A 25,553-nucleotide genomic window follows, 5' to 3' on the forward strand; every position below is an offset into this window, starting at 1 on the left:
TCACACCAGTGAATGGCATAATAAGTGCTGCAGTCCACAGGTGACATTTAACATTTCATGCCATGAGTGTATTTTCACCCTCTATACTATGGCCTTATAGAAAAGCTACATATGCCAGACATCAGACATTATCCCCTTTCTATATGTTTTAAGAGCTCGGAGCATATACACTGCACACTGGACAGTATTGTTTCAATGTGCTAAGTCTAAAAACCTCCAATAGAATTCAGAAAAAAATGGGGGTGACCACACAAAATGGGGCACTTTTCACACTGCAATGATGCAAGTATTTAGGCTCATATCTGCATTCCAGATAAAGCCCAGGTTTTTGTCTTTTGTTATTAAGTGGAGTGAGATGGGAATTAACAGGGCAAGCCACATGGCAGAGGCTCAGCAATACAATCTGTTTTAGTTTAGTTTTTTTTTTTCAATTTATCTTTTATATGCAGGCCCAGTGGCAAAACACACATTATGACAGACACATCTGATGCCTGCGTAGGAAGTCTTCTGTCCCATGATGGATTTTCGATAAATAATGACCAATAGGGTTGCCTTGTTTGGCCCTACTTTTATGTATACGGGCTCTCCTATGCAAACTGTCAACATCACCCAATTCTTCGGCCAGGGATGGGCACTGCTTTGTCCAAGTGCATACCAGGTTTCCCAAAGACTGAGCAGAAATATTAAATATACCTTGAGCAGAAGAAAAACAACATTAGGTGAAGACACACATAACATGGAGTTGGTGTCATTGCCTATCCTACATGTAACAAAGGGGATCTGGTTCAATATTGTCTCACTATTGTTATTTCTTTTTCACATATCACCTCAAACTTTGACTAGATAGCTATACCTTCCAATGTGCACCTTACAATTTTTGTTAAGTTCAATTTCCTATTGGGATCAAGCACCTGATGAAAGTCTTCTGACACCTTAACGGACTTGTATATAAAGCTGAAATATTCTGACCACCAATTAAGTTAAAGTTATTTCCTCTGTTGTTTTAATATGCCTTCATGTGCCCTCAATAAAATTATGTTTGGGGCCACCAGGGCATAGTTTTAGTTCACCACGTTTGTTTCCTTTTACTCCTACCCTCCCTTTAGTATACGGATTTAGGGCAGTTGGTTTGAACATTACCATGCACCTTGATAGGGGCTATCATATACAACAACCATAGCTCTGTTAACTAAACCCCATCAAAAGAACGCCCACATACTTCACTTGAGCCCAGCCCTGCTAAACTGCACTTTCTAATGGTGAGCAGTGGGCAGATTGATAAACTATGCCTCCCATGGCCATGAGAAGGAGCAGCATCCTTTAAGATAATATTATTCCCTCAAAATCCTCACTGATCACCTGAGTCCAGGGACTTGCCTTCTGCATCAGTACTATATGGTTATCCTCCTACAGTAAAGTTTGTTTTCTAGGACTGTCATCCAAAATAACCAACAAGGCTGTTTCAATTTTATTATTGAGAAGTTTAACTAACAGCCATCCAAGATTGGTGTATTATCAAATTACAAGCTTCAGGAACTTAGGTGGCCACTACAGCCCCAAATGGGTGAATGTTGCTTAAGACCGTGGGATCTGGCACAGTATTTGTAAGAAGTAGGGTCATCAAGGATTTTTTGTCATTGTAGCTGAGGAAAAGCGAACTTAACAAATTTAGCCAGCAAATAAAAAAAAAAAAACATTGGCAACTTTCTTGGCAAAGGAAATGTATAACTTGGCCCAGGTCATAACTTTTACTTAATTGATGAATCACATGTGCAGCCCCAGTAGAGCCTGACAGTTCTGTTGTCCCTGTTAGGGACATTTGGCGGCTGTCTTGGCTCGGTACCTAAACCTCTGTGTCCGTGTGTTGGGTTTGTCAGCAAAGATAAATGTGGCTTGACAAAAGAAAGATAAACACCTTGAAACGCAAACATGATGCCCATAATAAGGTGGCACACTGGTTGAGACACACTGTGGAGAAATGAGTCAGCATCACTAGTGACTCACATTTGTACTCATTGCCTGGCATTTTCCTGTTTGAAAGAGTTTGGTCCACTGCCTTCCCATATGCTCCTGACCTACAGATTCCTTGTTACTTTTAGACTTTATGGTCTTCTTGTAATTTCCACTCTCCAGTTTTAGGTCCTGCTGGATTCCCCTTCACTGAATCGAACCTTAAAATATGAACTCTTCTTGGAGATCTCTGGACTTCTGGGCTTTTCTAGCCTGTCTAAAGAGTGTAGTAATAATCACAAGTCTAGGTCAACTGGGGACATAAAGTGTGAAATATGTAAACCCTAGTCTGTACTTGTTTGCTAATTTTTACATATAGTAAAATACTTTCCTCTGACAGGTCTTCTCTGTTGAGTTCTTTGTTCCAGGTTTTGTTTCCCTGTCCACTCAAAAGCCCTTTATTTTTACATATGGTATTATACTTTCCTCTGTTGAATTCTTTGTTCCAGTGTGTGTTCCCTGTCCACTCAAAAGCCCTCTATTTTACATATAGGAGTATACTTTCCTGTGGCAGTTCTTAACTGTTGAATTCTGAGTTGTAGTTTGTATTTCCAAGTCCACATAAAAGCACTTGTCTCATCCCGTATGGCCCAGATGTTGGGGGACTATTGCAATTTGCTTGTTTCATATAGGGGAGTCCTCAACTCCTGGCAATACATCTGCTGGTGTGCACCACAGCAGAAAAGCACATACATAGGAGTGATAGAGACCACATTGATCAATAAATAAAACTGTTTGAAATTGAGATGGGAACAATCTTTTTGGCAAGGGGAGGTTTAGACATACACTTTAGGGGTCATTGAATTTAAGATGGGAACAATCTTTTTGGCAAGGGGAGGTTTAGACATACACTTTAGGGGTCATTTACATAGGCATCCTATCTATCTTTGAATTTTGACACAAAATAATGACAAATTTACAGAGGTCCAGGCTAAAGTGGGTCCAGGTAGATGAGTCATCACGAAGGAAAGCTAACCGTGCAGCGCCTCACCATAGTATAATAATAATAATAATAATAATAATAACAATTATTAGTATTATAACAATGCCATATTCAGTATTATTATTATTATTGTTATTATTATTATTATTATTATTATTATTATTATTATTATTATTATTATTATTATTATTATTATTATCACAGTTATTATTGCTATTATTAGTAGTGGTAGTATTGTTGCTATTGTTATTATTATTGTGCCTATATTATTATAGCCTTAGAACCCGCCGTAGCGGGCTCTACCGGGTATTAAAGGCCCGCTCCCTGCGTTAAATGCCCGAGCCGAAGGCGAGGGCATTTAACAAGGGAGAGGGACTTTAATAGCCGGTAGAGCCCGCTACGTCGGGTTCTAAGGCTATTAGAACATTCTGCCACTCAGGGCAGAATGTTCTATAAAAAATAAAAAAAAATCACGGAGCCCGAGGGGATTAAAATCCCCTCGGGCTCCGTGAGGCTTTGTTCACAGCTGCTGCTGTGAACAAAGCGAACATTGGAATGTTGGCGCTGTGGGCTTTTACCGGCCAGTAAAAGCCCGCAGCACTCCATTGTTTTCAATGGAGCTAGCAACATTCCAATGTTCTAATATTTTTTCAAAACTAACTGATTTAAAATTAACAAGAAGCAACTATCATATGTATCCGTTGATATTTTTTTATGTAAAGTTGGTTTTCTTTTAACCAGGCTCCTATGTCAATAAGAAAGATGTGTTTTATATATTAAGTAAGCTATTTGCAAGTGTGTGCTCCGTGAAAGTCAACACAACATCTTTTAAGCTGACCTAGGTTTAGCCACCAAAGCTGAGACTTGGGCACATAACGTTTCACTTCGCTCTGTATTGATTTATCCGACCACCAAGAGGCTGCTTTGACAGGCCTTGTTGTTTGGTTCTCCTTTTTAGGGTTGAGCCTGCGTTGCATGCGCTCGCGCATGCGTATCGCAGCGAGACGCTTTAGTATACAGAAAAGGGCTCGGAGCCCTGTCAACTACACGTCATGCCTTTTCCGGTGGCTCTCCCTCCTCGAGCGCAGCGACCAAGTACAGAAAACATGCGAGCCTCGCTGTTTTCCATCGGGCTCTTGGACTTCTTTTTCTCTAATTTACGAGCGCGATCTCGCTTGGCAGAAGTCAAGCGCTTTACATAGTTAATTTCATTTTTTCGGGTTATGTACATAAATGCACTTTTGCCCGATAGGTGAAAAGTCAGGTTAGGAGTTTACAACGCGATCAGCTCTAACATGAGCAAACGCGAGACCTGTTGCATTGTAAATGCTTGTTTCTTTTGTATCGACTGTTTGGGATTGAAGAGTTCTTGGCAAAAATGCATCTCCATTCAAGGTTATTCATCTAAAAATGTGTGCATCTGCTCTTGTGTGTGTGGCTTGTCTTTGACTCCAGGTACTGTGTATTCCATCCCCTTAGGACAGGATGCACAGTTTCAAACTAGGCCATTTATCCAATTTGCATTTTCATATGAAAGTGAAAGTTATAAAGCTATTCTTCTAGAATAGACTCGAAAGAATTACTGCTTGTTTGTCTATGTTAGCTCTCTCTTAGTTATATAATAGGGGAAAGGAAGGCGTCAGAAGTGGACTGATAGAGAAGAATAGTTCCTTTTTTCCAACCCTAATAGAAAAACATGACTTCAGTATTTCGTAAATACCCATCCTCCAGCCCTACCTCGCGTACCCTTCACAGAAGGAAAGGACAACCTTCCTGTGGCTTAATGGCCTGTGCACCCGTATTATTGGTTTGTGCTAAAATTGCAGTCTTCTTCTCCTTGATATGAGGTTTGATTGATTGAAGGATTACCCACTGCCTTCTGTGCACTGATTGCAAGAGGCACATCTACAAACATGCACTTCAACTGCTGAAACATTGTAATTCAAAGAGGCACTACTGACGCTGACAGATATACGTAATATATTGTGTTCGCTTCTCAGGCCCTTTCCACATCACCTCTTTAAATGTTGACAATAGCAAAACCTGTCAGTCTCGATCAAGGATACTGTTATGAAAAGTACAAATACGACACATAACATTTCCTGCAGATGTTCTTCAGTCTATGAGTGATCGCTTTCTTAGTACTGAAATTCAAAGGGATATTCTACGGCCTAGTGCAATTAACCTGCCATATGGAGCTCAAAATATAGTACCAGCTTTTATTTGGATTTTTGGCTGTGAGTTTTCATTTTTTTGTATCGTGGATTTGTTATTTTCGTTTTTTTTCAAAGTGTATTATCTAGATAATAGATGATAAAGTTGACTTATATGGAGTGCAAGGGCAAAATGAGATCATGTTTTACAACCTGTTTTGAATCTAAATATATTTTAAAGTGTACAATGATGTCATTTGTGTGGGCAAAATCCAGTGCCAGAATCAAAGAATCAGTAATGGTTGGAATTTGCCTATTTGCCAACCAACATTTTATTGTTAATTTTACATCCAGGATACAGCCGTAAAAATACATATTTCTAGGATGTGAGTAAATGTAGTTTTGCGACACATATGATTATATTGTGATGTATGAAAACAGTATTTTTAATCTATAGCCACTTTTGGCCTCAACATAATGCAAAGTAATTTTGGTGAAGATGATCAGCGTAAAATGTAATAGACATCAAGGGGCATAGTTTGTGGAAGGAAATTGGAGTGATAGTATCCAGAATATGTGTTAGTTTGGATTCTAGATAATCAAGGTTGTCAGCATTAACTAGACTCCTTGGATGAATGCTTCAGGCTGTATTTTGTTTCTCAGTACTCTGGAGATACCCATTGTCTTCGTGATACTTACTTTTGCTGTTAACATCATTATTTAAGCATTTCATTTTAGTAAATAAAATGACACAGAAATTATAAAAATCCAATAAGTAGAATCGAAGATATCAATATTTAAAGTTTAAATTTAAAATAGCGCCCAAAAACACAAAGTGCAAACTGTGGTCATCTGGTCATGCTAGACTGGGATAATACTCAAAAATTAAGCCTGACCACGATGGAGTTCAGGTTGGATACAGGGACCAGGTTCTTTCCAGTGGAAAGTTCACCTTCTAACATACAAACTTTGTATGGAGAAAAAGAAGTTGTCGACAAGTCGTCAGCAGGGCAAGCTGCAAGCTGGATTCGTAGTGGAGGTCAACGATAGAGGGTTGTTAAAGAGTGGGGTCCTGGTGGAGTTATTGCCAAAGGTGGGAAAGCTCCAAGCAGGTGAGGTCCGAAGTCTGTGCTAAGGAAGGCTATGACATTGATTGGTTGCTGCCCAGCATTGGTCCTGGTGAAGTCCTCTACGTTCGGACTGGAAAATTTTATGGAGGTCAGATCTCCTCAAGCTGTGGCCGATCAGTGATTCGATGTTGGCTGCTGCAGCTTTGGTGTTGGTCCCAGTCCCAAATGGTTCTCTAGACAGAAAGGTGGCAAAAGGTATCTAAGTGCAAGATCTTGCAGATTGAGGACAGGTGGGGAAAGCTTTATACCAGGCAAGAGTCTAGTACCAAAGAGGCACCAAGAGACTACCACTTGGGTGTTAGGAGTCACTCCAACAGAAGCCAACAGCGGGGGCCAGGGCAGTTGGTACTGGACAATTGCAGGGAACAGCCTCTAGCAGCTTATTGTGTCCCTGTAGTGCAAAAAGGAGGTCAGCAAGTGAGTTACTTCTCAGATCTTGGGTTCAAAGCAAACCAAACCAGTATTCCTTCGGATTCTTCAAACAGCATGACAGTTCTGATGATTCTCTACAAGCCCAGAAGTATTCTGAATAGTGACTAGAGGGGTCCATCATAAAGGAGACATCCTGTGGGTAAAGGGCAAGCCTTTGTGTGTCCCTGAACCAGTTCAAATCAGTTCCTCTAACCCCACTAAATTTGGTGCTATCCAGATTAGAGAAACAAATGGGGGAGCAGGCCAAGGTGTAAACCTGATTTGCCAGTGACAAAAAGTGCATCATTTGGCAGTCAGACAGGGGCTAGGTACAGTGACAATGTGGATTTTGGAATGGGCAATCCTGCTTCATAAAAAGGGTCCTACACCTTCCTGGAAATTATCTTCAAATTGCATTACTAGACGCAATGGGAAAAGTATTTGCTAGGAGAATATTGGAGCATCTTACTGAGTGGGTAGTGGAAGATAATATCCTTCCAATCGAACAAGCAGGTTTTAGGAAAAAAACACTGCACTTTAGCTAATACCTGCATTTTGAAACTCATTGCTGAAAAGTATAGGGTGATTAGAGGGACTACTGTCTATGTGGCATTCACAGACTTTTTTATGGTCTTTGATAAGGTAGACCGGCCAGTATTCTGAAAAGCAATTGAAGAGGTTTGGCATGCCAGTCACCCTTCTCTCATTAATAATTGCCCTGTACTCCTCTACCTGGTGTCAAGTGTTGCTTGGAGGTGACTGCAGATTAGCTATGGTAGATCCAACAAAAAACAATAATTTGCAATGCATTAGGGTCTTGCATTTCTCTGAGTTACAGCTATTAGCAGTTGTAAACTCCCAACCGGATTTTTCTTTCCACATTGAAAGAAAAAAACAGCGCTGCTACAGTTAACTCGTAATGAAACCTATCGGCAAAAGTGCAATTATCTACGTAACCGGCAAAAGTGCAATTAACTATGTAACAGGGTCGATGTTATGCAAAGCGCTCGACTTCTGCCAAGTGAGATCGCACTGCAAACAAACAAAAAAAAGTAGGCCACAAACCTGACGGGAAACAGCGAGCCTCGCATGTTTTCAGTACTTGGTCGCAGCACTTGAGAAGGGCTAACCACCGGAAAAGGCATGATGTATGCGTGCCTTCCACTAATGAAAGAAAGCAGATTTTAACAGGCAAGCCCATGAACCATTGAAAGACAACTGACGTGATGAAAGACTCGACCCTAATGAGCTTTACCAAGGGTGTCTGTTGGTCCCATTGCTCTTCTCTTTGTATGTTTCGGACCTACTTGGTTGTTTGGTAGCCAGCAGGGGTGATGCGTCAAACATAGGTGGCAGTCATTTCCCCTGCTTGATGTACACAGATGATATTGATATTTTAGATTGAACATCTGGGAGGTTGAAGAATAGGTTGTTGTCCCTTCAACAGTATACAGTGTCACACGTTCTGGAAATTAATGTCTCAAAGAGTGTGATTTTCATCTTGAAAAGCAGAAACTTTGTGAAGTTTTGTAATTGTGTATGGAGCATAGGCTTGGAGAAATTGGAGACTGTATAATGCTATCTGTTAGAAATTGGGTTTTTGGTTGGCAGTCAGGTTACCCTCTGTCCAAGCAAGAACCCTCACTCTAGTCAGGGTAAGTCACACACAATCCAAATTATCCTGTGCCCACCCTCTGGTAGCTTGGCTCGAGCAGTCAGGCTTAACTTAGAAGGCAATGTGTAAAGTATTTGTGCAATAAATCATACAATAACACCATATAGCACCACAAAAATACACCACACAGTGTTTAGAAAAATATAGAATATTTATCTGGATATTTGTAGATCAACACAATAAAAGATGCAATAAGAATTTGTAGGAATATCACTGAAAAGTGATATAAAGTGTCTTAAGTCTTTAAAAAGCAAACAAAGGCCCTCATTCTGACCTTGGCGGGCGGCGGAGGCCGCCCGCCAAAGTCCCGCCGTCAGGTTACCGTTCCGCGGTCGAAAGACCGCGGCGGTAATTCTGACTTTCCCGCTGGGCTGGCGGGCGGTCGCCTTCAGACCGCCAGCCAGCCCAGCGGGAAAGAGGCTTCCACGATGAAGCCGGCTCGGAATCGAGCCGGCGGAGTGGAAGCTGTGCGACGGGTGCAGTTGCACCCGTCGCGTATTTCACTGTCTGCGCAGCAGACAGTGAAATACATGTAGGGGCCCTCTTACGGGGGGCCCTGCAATGCCCATGCCAGTGGCATGGGCACTGCAGGGGCCCCCAGGGGCCCCGCGACCCCCCCTACCGCCATCCGGATCTCGGCGGTCCGACCGCCGGGATCTGGATGGCGGTAGTGGGGGTCGGAATCCCCGCGGCGGTGCAGCAAGCTGCGCCGCCGCGGAGGATTCAATGGGGCCGCGGTACACTGGCGAGACCCCGCCAGTGGTGCCGGTCCGACCGCGGCTTTACCGCCGCGGTCGGAATCCCCATTGGAGCACCGCCGGCCTGTCGGCGGTGCTCCCGCGGTCCTCCGCCCTGGCGGTCAAAGACCGCCAGGGTCAGAATGAGGGCCAAAGTCTCTTTCAAGCACAAAGTACCTGGTTTGGAGTGGAAAATCTCCGCAGAGGGCCGCAGAGGAGGAGATGCGTGGAAAAATGGTGTGTGAGTCGGTTTCGCCCCTTCACACATGGACTTGCGTCGCTATTTTTCACTCGGGGAAGATGTGCGTCGTTTTCCGGCACGTGGGCCGACTCCTTCTATGGTTCACGGGATTACCAGATGTTCCAGGGTCTGTGTGTGGATTCCTCGGCTTGTTATCCGGCTGCGTGTCGTTCCGGGAGGCTGTGCGTGGAATTTCCTTTCTCACGGCAGGCGTTGCATCGATTTCCTCTCTAGGCGGCGTTGTCCATGCGAGGCCGTGCGTCGAAGTTCCGATCGCCCCGTAGGCGTCGCGTCGGGCAGCGTCGGCGTGCGGCGATTTTCTCACCACGGAGCAAGCTGTGCGTCGAATTTTTCGGCGCACGAGGAGTCCAAATGAAAAAGAGAAGTCTTTTTGGTCCTGAGACTTCAGGGAACAGGAGGCAAGCTCTATCCAAGCCCTTGAAGAGCACTTTGGCAGCCAGACAAGAGTTCAGCAAGGCAGCAGGCCAACAGCAAGGCAGCAGTCCTTTGTAGAAAGCAAACAGGTGAATACTTTGAGCGGCCAGGCAGTTCTTCTTGGCAGGATGCAGGTTCTGGTTCAGGTTTCTTCTCGAGCAAGTGTCTGATGAGGTAGGGCAGAGGCCCTGTTTTATACCAAATTGTGCCTTTGAAGTGGGGTGACTTCAAAGAGTGGCTAAGAAACGCACCAGGTCCCCTTTCAGTTCAATTCTGTCTGCCAGGGTCCCAGTAGGGGGTGTGGCAGTCCTTTGTGTGAGGGCAGGCCCTCCACCCTCCCAGCCCAGGAAGACCCATTCAAAATGCAGATGTATGCAAGTGAGGCTGAGTACCCTGTGTTTGGGGTGTGTCTGAGTGAATGCACAAGGAGCTGTCAACTAAACCTAGCCAGACGTGGATTGTAAGGCACAGAAAGATTTAAGTGCAAAGAAATGCTCACTTTCTAAAAGTGGCATTTCTAGAATAGTAATATTAAATCCGACTTCACCAGTCAGCAGGATTTTGTATTTCCATTCTGGCCATACTAAATATGACCTTCCTGCTCCTTTCAGATCAGCAGCTGCCACTTCAAAGGGAAGGGAGCAGGCCTCACAGTAGTGTAAAAACAAATTTAGGAGTTTTACACTGCCAGGACATATAAACTACACAGGTACATGTCCTGCCTTTTACCCACACAGCACCCTGCTCTAGGGGTTACATAGGGCACACATTAGGGGTGACTTATATGTAGAAAAAGGGGAGTTTTAGGCTTGGCAAGTACTTTTAAATGCCAAGTCGAAGTGGCAGTGAAACTGCACATACAGGCCTTGCAATGGCAGGCCTGAGACAAGGTTAAGGAGCTACTGAAGTGGGTGGCACAACCAGTGCTGCAGGCCCACTAGTAGCATTTAATCTACAGGTCCTAGGCACATATAGTGCACTCTACTAGGGTCTTACAAGTAAATTAACTAGCCAATCATGGATAAACCAATCAACAGTACAATTTACACAGAGAGCATATGCACTTTAGCACTGGTTAGCAGTGGTAAAGTGCCCAGAGTTCAAAAGCCAACAACAACAGGTCAGAAAAAAAGGAGGAAGGAGGCAAAAAGTTTGGGGATGACCCTGTCAAAAAGCCAGGTCCAACACTATCCCTATATATTAATGTGTCAAAATGGGACTTTCTAGAGAAAATGGAGGGACAAATATTACGCAAGGTATGTAGTTTTAATTCTGCTGTTCTGACTCCAGCAATTAGGCTGAAATTTGGCTTGATAAGCTCGTACGTGCAACGACTGGCCAGTGGTATTCGGTAGGGCTACCAGCTGAAGAACAGTGAAAAAGAGAACATGAGAAATGTTATCAATCAAGAAATATTGGGCATTGATATAGGCAAATACTCGTTTTCTCGAGATTTCTCTCTGGCATTTAGATATTTGGGTGTACAGGGAGAGGCTATGGCCTCCCTTTCTTCTCTAGAAACCTTCCTAAAAGGCACTATAAGCACAGTCAGTTATCAGAACGATCTCACTTATTGTATGATGAAGAAAAGGTTACATGTGATATCCTGGGCCAGTTGTCCAAAAGTTGCCCAGAAGTACCTGTCCTGGAACATGGACCACGGCCTTTGTCACTTTATATATTTATTTCACATGAATTTGCTTCTGTTAGATGACTTAACGGCAAATTGGCACTCTTCTGGGGCGGCAGGAAAATAATTCAACTTTTGTGATCTCGGATGCCGCAATCTTAATAATCTTAATCATTTTATTTTTGTCTGTCCTGCATTATTACCTTTGCAACATCAACATCTACGGCTAATGATTTTACAGATTAATATAACATCTGCAGAGGCGGCACAAGAGTTTCTCTTTTTTCCTAAGAATTAAATAATTTGTATAAGACTTTTTTAATTCTTCAATGGATTTATGAATTTGTATTAATGGTTTCCACATTGCTACTATGCAAATGGGGTGGTTCACCCATGTCTGCTAGTTTTTTTTAGTATTTACCACGTATGGCTTGCTACTATGACAATGGAGAGTTCTCTATTGGAAGTGTCCTAAAGAGCACTTTACACACTGTTAGCTTACCAGGTCGCATAAGGTGTATGCATGTATTTTAAACTAGATTTGATTTGTTCTTACATTCTCAGTGGGAACTTAAATGGTTGGTATTTCTGGAGTATTTGGTATAATTGGTAGTTTGGTTGATGGAGACTTCTCTTAAAATATTTATTAAGATGTTTTTTACTCCAAAGACTGCATTGGTGAATTGTTATCATGACTTTTATTATTTTTATAAGATGTAACATTATGGTATGTTCGTATTGTATTGTTTTGATCATGTGGACCTCTTTCACTTCCAAATCATGAATAGAGAATTGAATTGAATTGAAGGAATAGCCATTAGGATGACAGCCCCATAATTAATCAGAGCAACAGGCATTTAGGGTGTCACTCATTGAAGTTGTTCAGACGTCGATAAGACTTGCATCAGTAACTACAAAACATGATCATGTTACTGGATCCAGAATCAAATTCAAACAGAGATGCATCATATTCAAAGCTCTTCAGCATCACTATCCTAAACCTAAAAGACAGTATTACATTTTCTAAATTCCTTGAGGCAGAAAAAATCTAGGCACCAAAGACCTGCTAAGATTTCAAATGAGCAAGTTCAAATCCCATGTGACGACTACACAATCATTTTCATGAGAAGGCCCTTTTACAGAAGTCCTTTCCCAAACATATGAAAAAGAGACTCTTTTGTTCAAAATATGGTGGTCATTCTGACCCTGGTGGTTGAAAACCGCCAGGGCAGAGTGCCGCGGAAGCACCGCCAACACGCTGGCGGTGCTTCATGGGCAATTCTGACCGCGGCGGTGAGCAAGTTCAAATCCCATGTGACGACTACACAATCATTTTCATGAGAAGGCCCTTTTACAGAAGTCCTTTCCCAAACATATGAAAAAGAGACTCTTTTGTTCAAACTATGGCGGTCATTCTGACCCTGGCGGTTGAAAACCGCCAGGGCAGATTGCCGCGGAAGCACCGCCAACACGCTGGCGGTGCTTCATGGGCAATTCTGACCGCGGCGGTAAAGCCGCGGTCAGAAAAGGGCAACCGGCGGTTTCCCGCCGGTTTACCCCTGCCCCAAAGAATCCTCCATGGCTGCGCTGCTCGCAGCACCGCCATGGGGATTCCGACCCCCTTCCCGCCATCCTGGTCCTGGCGGTAAAAACCGCCAGGACAGGATGGCGGGAACGGGTGTCGTGGGGCCCCTGGGGGCCCCTGCACTGCCCATGCCACTAGCATGGGCAGTGCAGGGGCCCCCTAACAGGGCCCCATAATGATTTTCAGTATCTGCCTAGCAGACACTGAAAATCACGACGGGTGCCACTGCACCCGTCGCACACCAGCAACTCCGCCGGCTCCATTCGGAGCCGGCTTCATCGTTGCTGGGGCTTTCCCGCTGGGCGGGCGGGCGGCCTTTTGGCGGTCGCCCGCCCGCCCAGCGGGAAAGTCAGAATGACCGCCGCGGTCATTTGACCGCGGTGCGGTCTTTTGGCGGTCTCCGCCCGGCGGGCGGCGCCCGCCGCCCGCCGGGGTCGGAATGACCCCCTATATCTGGATATGTGATGTTTCTACGGTGTAATTTAGACATTCACCCCTGTTTCCACCCATCATCCTTCTCCCTCTACCATGTGCTTCTAATGTTTACTCCTTCCCTCTTCTCAATGTTCTTCTAATCTCAACCACCTAGTTTTAACATTTCTTTTCTCCCATGTCCTTGTCTCTCCCCTCTCCCACTTTCACCCACACACTTCCCTTCAGCATCCTTCATTACTTTTTGCAAGGTATGGTAGTCTACATTCAAATTTCTTCTTAATATGATTGTATTTGCACTTGAAGCAGTACGTTATTGGTACATTGAAAGCAAATTATTTAGAATTGTATATTGTGAATTGGGATGAAAACAAAATTCTTGTATTGTTCTGCTATATAAATATTCAAATGAGATTATCCATATTTCCATGAATGATAACCCATTCTATATACGTGCAGGTACTTCTGGAAACAGAAAGTAAACCAGTGCATAATCGTCCTCCTTTTTCAAGCAGTAGGGGTATCACTCACCCCCAAGGTTATCAGCTTTTAAGTATAGTTCTCCTGGGCACCATCTAATAGCTCTGTTTGGACGCTCAATGGAGATTTGGGCTGCAAACATAAAAGTGGAGAAAGGAATAGAATGGCTTGGAGACTGGGAAACGCACACAACACACACAGAATCATAATTTTAAGCATGTGTTTGTCTATTCTAGATAGTGTCATGTGAAAGGCAGGAATAAGTTCCATTCCATTCTGAGAAAATAAAGAGAACAACGTGTAGAAGGTGTTTCCTCATAGATAAACATATTTCCCTGCAGAGAAAGGTATTCAAACCAATACATTTGATGTACTCAGGCAGGTATTTCAATAAGTAGAAAATCTGCATATTTTTCCCTATAGGAGTATTCTTGGAAATATCTGACTAGTGTAGAATTCCAGTGATACTCTTCGCATATTTCATGAATGACAGAAGATTTATAGGGCCAGATGTATCAAGCCTTCTTGCGTTCGCAAACGGTGCGAATGCCCGTTTGCGCATGCAAAAATGCCTTTCAGTATTTATGAAAGGCATTCGCAACGCAAATTTAAGTAATTACTAAAATAGCGATTCCTTAAATTTGCGAGCCTGTTTAGAGAATCGCAAATTGCGATTCTCTAAATAAGAAACCGCAAATAAGGAATCCTTATTTGCGATTTCTAAACCACATGTAAGAAGCAATTCCTTAATGCGAATTGGGCATTAAGGAATCGCTATTACCACCAAGTTGAACTTGGTGGTAACCATGTGTAAATTTAAAAAATGCATTAAAAATGCATTTTTAAAATTGACATGAAACGCACACATGGCCCTTTGGCATGTGTGCGCCTTACATGTCCTTAAAAAACTTCTTGGGGTGCAGCAGAGGGGGCCTTAGGCCCCCAGCACCCTGGGGTTTGCATTTGCCAAATTTGCAAATTCCAGTTAGGAATTCGTAATTTGGGAAATGCAAAATATTCGCATATATAATATGGGGTCTGTATCGCAATTAGCGATTCAGTAATAGCATTTGCGATTTTTAAGAAATCGCTATTACCGTATCGCAAATATGATACATTGCATTTTGCGAATCAGAAATAGCGATTTCTTAAAAAACGCTATTTCCGAATCGCAAATGCCTTTTTTGTTACATCTGGCCCATAGTTCTCTAAACTCTGCTTTGAGAATTAGGATCTTAGCTGTCATTGTAGTATCACTGAAATGTGAGAACTTGAATAATCCATCCAAAGGGAAATGTCCTTTTCCTGCCATTTTATAGCACATTGTTTACTTACATGCCCCAGCATCTTCTAAACACATGCAAATGCTGCTACAATGCTAGCGCGTAGTTAAGTAAGATCTTGGTGGTATGGTATCTCCTTGATTACTAATCCTTTGATTTCACCTCACCTGAGTGCGGTAAAGCCAAGGCTGAGTGTATCTCAAGGGCTGGCAATGAAGGAAGACATGCATCAGCAGGCACGGTAAGTCAGTACCTGCTTTTTTCCCCCACTTAAAGGGCTGTTAACCCATAATAGAATGACAATGGCAAAAAAATACTGCAGAGAACCACAAGTACTATTTATTCTTGCAGAGGAGTATCCCCCAGCAGTTACCATGCCACTAAATGATTCACCCCTCACAGATCTTTTGAAATACATATATCAATAATAAATTATGATTTGGTAGGTAATACCATGCTTACATTAGTTCTCATGCTATTGAGAACATATAGAATTATAGATGGGTAACAGTGAATCGGGGGAATGTTTTTAATGGAGAGGTTCTGAATGATGACAAATAGACAACGAAGCTTGAGTTGTCTATGATGTCACTCAGAACCCCAAAGTGAAAAACATTCCTGTAATTTACTTTTTAGCAATCGCTAATTTTAAGCTATGATTAGTCTCTAAAATCATCTGCCTCTGCCGTCAACTACTGTGCAGTGGCAGAGGATAATGGGAGACCTATTCATAACATGCCCTCTTCTTCGGCTTTTGCAAATATAAAAAAAATATATATATTACTTTCTATCCTTAACCTTATCCTTTCAATGCCTTTCTTCCTCCTATTGCAGTTGTGCTTTCTGCGTTCAGCCAAAGCAGACAAGCAGAGCACAAGCAGAGCTCCACTGACATGCTATCTGAGAGCACTGTCACCTGGCCTGTAAGGCCTTTATGACATCACAAAAGTTGATAATCAATTTTGTTATCAACTGTTGTGATGTCATATCAAGGAGTTATGACTTTTAGAAACTGAAATAAACGTAGACCCTCTCTATGAGAGCCCTGCATAGCATATTGTTTAATGAGCACACTCATTAAAGTTTTTTATGCAAGATGTTTGTAAGAATGTATTTTACCTTACAGGTGCTTGATATGTCAGTTTCATTAAAATATCTTACGGCTTTGCTATGAATTATAGACGTTTGGGGCAACATATTCTCTGGAACAAACTGTTAGTAAATATGTAATTATTTTGTGTACACCACTCAAATGCTACTTGAAGTGTGAACATTTTAGAAATATTTTAAGATCAAAACAGAAATTCGGGATGGACTTGCTGCATTTTCATGCTAAATCAGACCTGTCATATTTCAATTTCTTCCTCTAGGTGTAAAGAGCTGAAATATCCCAAAGTCCTGCCACAGATTTCTCTAATTTTCATTTTTGTGAATGAAGCTCTGTCGGTGATCCTGCGGTCGGTCCACAGTGCAGTGAATCACACGCCTGCCCATCTCTTGAAAGAGATCATTCTGGTGGATGACAACAGTGATGAAGGTACAAAAAATATAACTTCCTAAAAGCCACTAATTGGAGGATGTTTGTAGCATTACCACATATTTCAGGAAGATTGATGTGACATTTTTCCTGAGAGGAATCCAGAAATTGCATTTGCATGAGGTAGAAAGCAATTTTTCAGTTTTTAGTGCGGTTGGACTAAGGTGTTCAAATCCACCTACTTTGGATGTGCTAATTTGAAGCTGTGAAGATTTCTCTTACACAGTTCTTACAAATACTTTGATTACTACCTTTAGGTGACAAAGCTTTCTGCAGGTGGCCTTTCACATTCAAATGATGAATTCTGCCCCTTTTGTGTTACTGCAAGAAACACAGATCACTAATATTGTGCAGAATCAGGCTTATGCAGAGAGCATTTTTAAGGTTTGCTTTTGATTAAACGGCCCATCCACTTCAATACAATCTACTACTTAATACTACCTAATACATGGGAGAAAACAGTGCCACTCACAAGTGAATTTTGTTGGTTTGTGTGGAAAGCCTTGGCACTTATGTCGATGTAGGAATAGTGGAAAATGATGGAAAAGAAGGGTGTTCCAATCAGGAGCGTAGCTTCGTGTGGGGAGAGGGGTTTGGGTTGTTACACATAATAAATGTATTTTCTGGAAACTGGGTACAGATGTTTCAGACGGGCATGGTGGGGTGTCTGTCGGGTTTCACAAGAAATTTTTACGCAAACACAGACGAAAATGCACAGACTCCCTCTTCCTCTCTACTTTGAAAGTCTTCAAAAATGTTTTTTATTTTAAAAATATTGTGTTTTCTTCACTTAGTACCGATGCTAATACACATCGGTCTCCCTCTCATATGCCCTGCTTGTCAGATAATGTGTTTTGACATTGTACGCCAGGGTGATTTTTGGGAAATCTGAAGCTCAAACCCCCCCCCACCAATCTTACTGTCCAAGCTACGCCCCTGGAACTTCCAATACGTGGGAAACGTGCAAGTCTGCCCTTGTGTAATAGAAAAGTTGCACATCACTGTCTACACGCCCTTTGAGAAACTTAGGGCCTGATAATGATCTTGGTGGATCGAATACTCTGTCGCAAACGTAGCGGTTATCCTGTCCACCGTATTACAAGTTCCACAGGATATGATTGAACTTGTATTAAGGCCGTCGGGATATCTGTCACTTTTGTGACAGAGTACCCTTTTCACCAAGATCGTAATCAGGCCCTTAATTTGAAATTTTACTAGCTTTGTAACTATGATGAGATTGGTGACATTCTTAAAACTATGCACTTGAAGAATCCTCATAAAAGTAGAATTTCCTGGGGAAAAAAGCTGCAAATCGGCCTTTAGTTGTGGAATGTATCCAAGGAACCACATTCAGAGAATAGTGGAATACCCATATTAGATGATGGCTTGTGAGGACATCATTTGTCTGCAAGACTTCTGCAGGACTAACACAAACAGAGGAAGGTAGATAAGGCATGTAGAATTGAGTTTAGTAAAGAATGTTTCTTTAGTATTGTTAGACTTGGGGTCCTTGGCGTGGTCTCCCCTAAGTGTTTGCCTCTGTTTACCAGGTTGTTGATGTGTGCTGGACTCTTTTGCTGTTGTTGTTACTCTAGGCACTTTACCACTGCTATCCAGTAATAAAGTGCAAGTGCTACTATGTAAAATGCATGTGTAATTGAATTTCTATGATTGGCATATTTGATTTACTGGTAAGTCCCTAGTACAGTGCACAAGACGTCCACAGGGCCTGTAAATCAAATGCTACTAGTGGACTAGCAACACTGGTTGTGCACCCACATTAGTAGCTCTGCAACCATGGCTCAGACCTGCCACTTCAGTGTCAGTGTGTGCAGTTTTAAACTGCCAATACGACTGTTTATTGAAGAGTGAAGAAAGGAGGCAGAAATATTTAGCAGGAAAAATGTTTATACTGTTTATTATGTTAATGCCTCAATAAAAGCTATATTGAAGAGAAAAAAAGAATCCCAAGACTTATATATTGCTGTGTAAAGTTCAATATACATAAAGAACTAAATAGTATGCTGTAAGCAGCTGGCAACTGTGAGCTTAGAGGTATTCAAGCATGCAGAGTGTTTGAAGCTCAGTAAGCAAATATAACTCAGGCGAGAGTGCTGAAGTTAAAATGGCAGCTGCATAATGTAGGAAATGATTTCTGAAGGACAAAAGAAGAACTGCTGCATTGCAGAATGAGAAACATCTTTAGTCTTCAAGCCACCATGTTCTGACTGTAAAACCCGTCTATGGGTTTGGCGAAGAAGGGTCCTGGTCACACTTTCTTTTATTCTGTGCTAAAGCCGCACAGACCTCTAGAGAGTTGCAGCCATCCTGCACAGCATCCAGCCACGCCCCCTCCACTTTACCACTGCCAACCAGTGCTAACGTGCTCTCTCCCCTAAAACATAGTAACATTGACTCACACCCAATTGGCATATTTAATTTACTTATAGGTGCCTAGTAAGGTGTACAACATGTGCCCATGGCCTGTAAATTGAATGCTACTAGTGGGCCTGCAACACTTGTTGTGCCACCCACTTCAATAGCCCTGTACTGATGCCTCACGCCTGCCATTGCAGAGCCTGTCTGTGCAGTTTAAACTGCCCTGTCAACCTGGAAAATTAAACCTCTTGCCAGGATTAAACCTTCCCTTTTAATACAAATAAGTCACCCCTAAAGTAGGCCCTTTGTGAACCACAGGGCAGGGGGCAATGTATTTAAAAGGCTGGGCTTGTACTTTTAAGTTTTACATGTCCTGGTAGTAAAGAACTCCCAAAATAATTTTTCACAACTACAAGGCCTATCTACCCTGTAGGAAAACATTGGGATTAAGCTATTACATCTTATAAGTGTAATTCCGGAACTGGAGAAGATACGTTTTTCAGGTTTGGTGTCTCTGAACTCACAATTTCTTATCTTAACTGATGTATGAAGTCAGATTTTAAATTGGAGTTCTAAAAATGCCACTTTTACAAAGTTGGCATTTTCTTACTTTAACCATTTAGTGCCTACTGCTTGCCTCTAATACACTTCTCGGATGGAGTGACAGCTGGGCTTGTGCATTCTCTCTAGACAACCACACACAGTGACTGATGAGCCATCAACATCTTGATGGGCCATCCTGGCCAGGATGGGTGGGAGGGACTGACATTTAACACCTGAAAGGACAGTCTCCTGAGACACACAAAGGGCTGCATGCACCCTTTAGTGAGTCTGGAGCTAGGGCAGGAAGGAAGTCCGTCATTGTACTTCAAAGACACTCCTTTGAAGTCTCCCCCACTTCAAAGGCACAACTGGGTATACGTACTGGAACTTTGACACCACCAACTGAGTACACTTCTGGACCTGTGGATACTCTAACAGGATGAAGGACTGCTGTGCTCCTACAAGGACTGCCACTCTGCTGAGCTGCTACTCTGATGCCCTCCTACTTGGGAGTGAGAAGGATTGGACCTCCATCTCTCCATCCAATAAACAAAGTGAATCCAGGGGCTTGCGTCCTGTTCTGATGTCTCAGGGACATCAAAGACTTCCCTTTCATCTGCAAACAACTCCTGGACTTTACTTACTGTAAACCTTGCTTTGCAAGTGGTGCCATCCCAGTCCATGGCCCTTGGAATTGAGTGTAAAGTGCTTGAACTGCCAGAACCTGCGTACTACCGTCATTGAGCTGATCGGAACGGAAGCATTGCCCGCTGTGAGATCAGGACCAACACAGGGACTGAACCTGGGCATCACACTCGGGATTGCCACATCATCCAGGAACCACTGCTTCGAAATTAACGCATCACCTCCACTGTGTGGAGAAGATCAACACATCACCCTTCCAGCATGGACTAACCCAGCACATCACATTCAGAGTCGGGACACACTCAGAACCGATGCATTGCACTCAGACCCAATGCATCGCGGCCGTTGCATAGAGAATTCTGGCTCACCACTACAACTGCATGGGGATCAACAACACATCTTATTCTGCAACAAGGATTATGGTACTGTTGCTCAGCGGGCCCTGCATGGGTCCTGTAGCCAGCCTGTGCTGAATCATGGGTAGCCTGATCTCTTGACTTTGTACTGGTCCAGCATGACCACATATCCCACTTAAGCACTATTGCTTCTCAGCGTTATTTTACAGTTAACATTTAGAAATTGATATCTTGACTTCTATTTGTTGGATGTTTGTCATTTTCGTCTTGTTTTGTTTATTAAATTAAGCTCTATTTTTCTAACCTAGTGTGGATTATTTTTGTGTGGTGTGTTCACTGTTTTACTGTTTGAATTGTTGCACAAATAATTTACACATTGCCTCTTAAGTTAAGCCTGACTGCTGTGTGCCACGCTACCAGATGGTGAGCACAGGTTAGCTTTTAGTGTGTATCTGGCTTACCATGACTAAGACTGTGGTTACTGCTTGGACTGGGTGCAAACCAGAAACCCAATTTCAAACAGAAAGGTTTGGGCCTGGCCAAAGGTTTAATTTTCCAGGTCGAAAGCAGTTTACAACTACACAGTCTGCCATGGCAGGCCTGAGATATTTTTAAAGGGCTACTTACATATGTGACATAATCAGTGCTGCAGGCCCACTAGTAGCATTCAATTTACAGGCCCTGGGCACTACAGGTAGCATCACTTTACTAGGGACTTACAAGTAAATTAAATATGCCAATTGGGTGAAAGCCATTTCTCACATGTTTTAAGAAGAGAGTACTAGCACTTTAGCTCTGTTTAGCAGTGGGAAATTGCACAGAGTCCTAAAAGCCAACAAAACTGGTTCAGAAATCAGGAGGCTGAAGGCTAAAAGTTTGGGGATGACTGTGCAGAAAAGGCCAAGTCCAACAAATATTAATTGAAATGATGTGTCAATTTAAACAATTAAAATGCAAAGCTTTCGACCCAGGTGCAGACTAGGGGTGGGTGAAAAGTTTTGCTCTGCACTTTTTGGAGTGAAGAGTTCTGGCAAATCTTTACCAACCGTTGTGTGGTACAGTTTTTTCTCACGTGCGGTTCACCAGCGTCAAGTTGACGAGCGCAGTGAGAACTTCCATCCTCAAGTAAGATTTTTGGGCACTAGAACTCCTCCTAGAGAGATTTCTCAACACCAACATTGTGGTAGGTTGATTCTGTTCACGTTGAGAAAGCTGCAGCTTAAGTATAAGATCTACTCATGCAGTAGAATGCAGCAGTGCCCTCTGGTGCACCGCGTGGTGCCGTTCAGATGATTTTATAGAGAGGAACAAGCTCCTAGTGCACCCCAAGTGCAAACAACCCACATGCACTTTTATGAGGGTTTAGAGATCCACTTGCAGACAGGTGCAGTGAGTCACTGCACTCACCTGCAAGGGGATGTCTGGAGGGGGCAATGTTCCCCATTTCCTCCCTCCAGAGGGTTGCCTTTTGGAGGTGTACTGAAAGTGTCCCACCTTTTTGTGGTGCACTTTCAGTGTGCCTCCTAAAGGCACATTTGCATCTGTGCCCACGTTCATAATACATTGCAGCTTCAGAGGCAAAGAGATTCCCTCATTTGCATGTGGCCCAACTGCCATGGAAATGAGGGAATGTCCTCTTGAAATAGCTCTTGTGCTTCATGGACCCCAGCGGCATCTATATTAGAGAAAGGGCGAAACAAGCATTTGTGGCCCATTCTGTATTAATAAAGTGCTCTGGGAGTGCACCAAAGGGGCGCAAATGTCCATTGCACCCCCTGTGCACTTATGTTATACAGCCCCAAGTGGAGTTCTGACTTAGCACTCTCCCTATTTAAGCCAAACAACACTAAGATAGGCACATGTCCTAGAATGTAAAAATCTGTTTTCAATTATTCCCTCCTTCGAACAGTTAGATATACTGCATCCTCCAGATGAAAGAGGTGATTCTTTTAAGATCTAAAGGATATTTGAACTGGTTCACTGAGATGAAGTGACAGCATTTGAAGTACAAGTACATATTACTATGAGTTAGAGTGAAGCAATAAGCGAAAGTAGTGTAAGACAATCTTTAAATTTTAATTCTGAGGAGAACTTTAGATTCCAGTGTTAACAGGCTGCAGTTTTTAGGAAAGGTCACAACTTCTTTCCTGGGCAGGCAGGGGAGGCCTCCGTGTGTGTGTGGGTCCCTGTCCTGGGCACTTTAAGACATGGTGGATAGATACCAGGACCCAGGACTCCTTTTCCTGGGCCTACAAGAGCGATGACTATCATTGTTATCCAGTGCTTAATTTGTGCTTGTTGTTTCCGGTGTAGAGCACCAGCACTTGTTTTGGAGGGCTGGTGCTTAATTTTCTGCCCCAAGCATTAACTGCGAGCAAAAGACACAAATGGGAAAGACAGAGGAAGAGATAATCGAAAAAGCGTCACATTAGGAGAAAGCAGAAAGCTGCAAGAGTGAGCTGAAGGGGTAGGGAGAGGCTTTAAATGGATTGAAGAGGCCACAGATGGCTTCAGGATTATGCTGCCTCAGTATTCTGTGCTTGCACATTTAATTGCTACAAATAAACAGGGTAATCCATTATTCCCCACAGAACTGGGTAATCTAAACTGTAAAGCACACAATGTTCATGGACGAATCATTTGCATACAAATATTTCAGCGATATTAAATACTATTAATGTTGTATTTAATCATAGATTAAATTCCATAAATTAATAAATCTTCAAACAGTGTGTAATTTGTTTCTGGGAAAATGAAGAATTTTTGTATATTCACTAATAATATATACATCAACATGGCAAATCAGTAAAGAGATTTTTTGTGTTTTTATACAAATGCACTGGTGACCCCTCTTGTCCACAATCCCTTTACATCCAAACATCGACCTTATACTCTCCATGACACACTTTTTCGCAGGAGTCCCTTAGTAGTGTTTTTCTGATTGTTTGTGCACCTTTTTGGAACAATTTCAGAGACAGGGCATGAGTTCCTATGTCCATAGGTAAACCATACAGATGGGGTGGCTCAGTCCTAAACTGTTCACAGAAAACTCAGGCTCTGTTTGTTGAGATTTGCAGGAAGCTGGGCAATTCAACTCTATTGCAAATGCACAACAATAAACAGTGTGTCTGCGCAACTGACCAAGATACTTATGTTGTGACAAACTTGCCTAGTTTGACTCCATAGAGCTGTGACAAGTTTTAGAATGTGGTGAAGTCAGTGCAGGGTTAGAATGTTGAGTTTCGATTACAAGCAGATGAATAAAGACATGCATAGCTCTGTGGGTGGCATACTCATTGGCGTGTACCCAGGCTCTGGAAGGTGTTACAGCTGGTGACAAGATAGGGGATTAGTAACCTAAAGACAAACAGTGCTCTCCCAGAGAGTTTACTGTGGCCAAGCATGCCCTGTGTGCCTCTATCAAAGTGCAGAATCAGCGTTTGACGTGTGTGGAGTCAAAGCGCATCTCCAGCCGGTATGAAGCCTTTGAAGATAAAGAAAACTTTACTGAGAAGTTGATGCATCACTGGCCAAGAACTTACTTGCAGTGCCATACAGAGAGGTACTGCACTACTACGCAATTTAAACTATACAGTATACTGAGCGCTACTACTAAAGGTAGACACAACTAGATTTTGAAAGTGCATCGAATATCTACATCAAATTATACAATAATGCTGCAATCAGAAGCACTCCAAGGCAGAGATCAACTAGGTGATAAAAGCACAAAAGAGCACCTGGGCTAGAAACAGCCTTTCTGCCTCCTGGCCCAGCGGGAAACTCACCACAACATTGATGCCGGCTCTTAATCGAGCCGGTGGCAATGTTGCGGTGCATCGGTTGAGACAGCACCGGCCACGCTTTTCACTTCCCGTAATTCGGGCATTGAAAAGTGTGACTGGGCTGTCCCAGGACCGCCAGATTCGTAATGAGCACCTAGGTTTCGGTGTGTCATAAACTGCAAAGATTTTTCAAGGTGTCATTTGACAATTGCCTGTCATGAATGCCATCAACGATAGCATTGACTTATTGGCTTTCTGAGCTACATGGAAGAAGCACAATAAAGCTCTCTGGAAAGTGTGTTTTTTACTCGTTGATGCTGGTTTGACGTTGTATGCTGAAAAAATATGCATTAAAAAAGACAAAGCTAAACTTCTTTGACTATGGCTTTTCTGATGGGGTCATAACATCAGACCCACATAAAGTACAAGCATTGTGCTGGTCCCTCTCAGGATGTTTCTACCTTACGTTCATTCTTTGGCATGGCCTGTTACTGTTCCAGATACATACAAGACTTTTGCTCTCATTATGAGTATTGCGGGCGGCAGCCTTTGCACAGCAGGGCTACCGCCCTGCAAAGGCTGGCGGAAAGGGGAATCGTAATCCCCAGGGCAGCGTTGATGCTAGTACAGTCAGGTTATGTGCAATCCTTGCCCAGCAGATACCCAAATAATCGAAGACATATTGTGGAATATGCAAGCAAATGTTTGCCCCAGACTGAACGTGCTTATTCACAACCTGAAAAAGAGAGTTTAGCAGTGGTGTGGGCTTGTGAACATTTTCATGTGTTCCTATATGGAAAACCTTTTTTAGTTATGGCAGATCATCAAGCATTGTTCACCATCTTTGGCAATCCAAAAGCCAAGGTGCCTCCCTGCATTGAATGTTTGGGTCTAGAATGACCTTTATGCATCATCCAAGGAAAGATCAAAACTCTGCCAACTATTTCTCCAGAGTGCCTATACAGTGACAAGGTACCCCTTCAAAGACAGCTGAAGCCTCCATAAATTTCATTGTGAAATCAGACATGCCTGTTGCTATTTCGCTAGAACATATTGTCACTACCATGAGTCAAGATAGTGAAACTGAACGACATTACTACACATCAGTGAGAGAACCACCATACTCGGCCTCTTACAAGTGACAGTGAATATCAGAATTTTTAAAA

The 25,553-nt window shown here is 42.7% G+C and overlaps 1 protein-coding gene across 1 annotated transcript in view; it reads left to right on the plus strand.

The window, feature by feature from the left end:
• The window catches only part of GALNT17 (polypeptide N-acetylgalactosaminyltransferase 17), a 1,750,844-nt gene that overhangs the window by 551,635 nt on the left and 1,173,656 nt on the right, over nucleotides 1-25,553 (plus strand). The window contains exon 3 of the mRNA XM_069226928.1: nucleotides 16,516-16,682. Within this exon, the coding sequence (XP_069083029.1) occupies nucleotides 16,516-16,682 (167 nt within the window). The remainder of the gene's footprint in view (nucleotides 1-16,515; nucleotides 16,683-25,553) is intronic.

Source organism: Pleurodeles waltl, chromosome 3_2, assembly GCF_031143425.1.
Source record: "Pleurodeles waltl isolate 20211129_DDA chromosome 3_2, aPleWal1.hap1.20221129, whole genome shotgun sequence".
Classification (NCBI taxonomy): Eukaryota; Metazoa; Chordata; class Amphibia; order Caudata; family Salamandridae; genus Pleurodeles; species Pleurodeles waltl.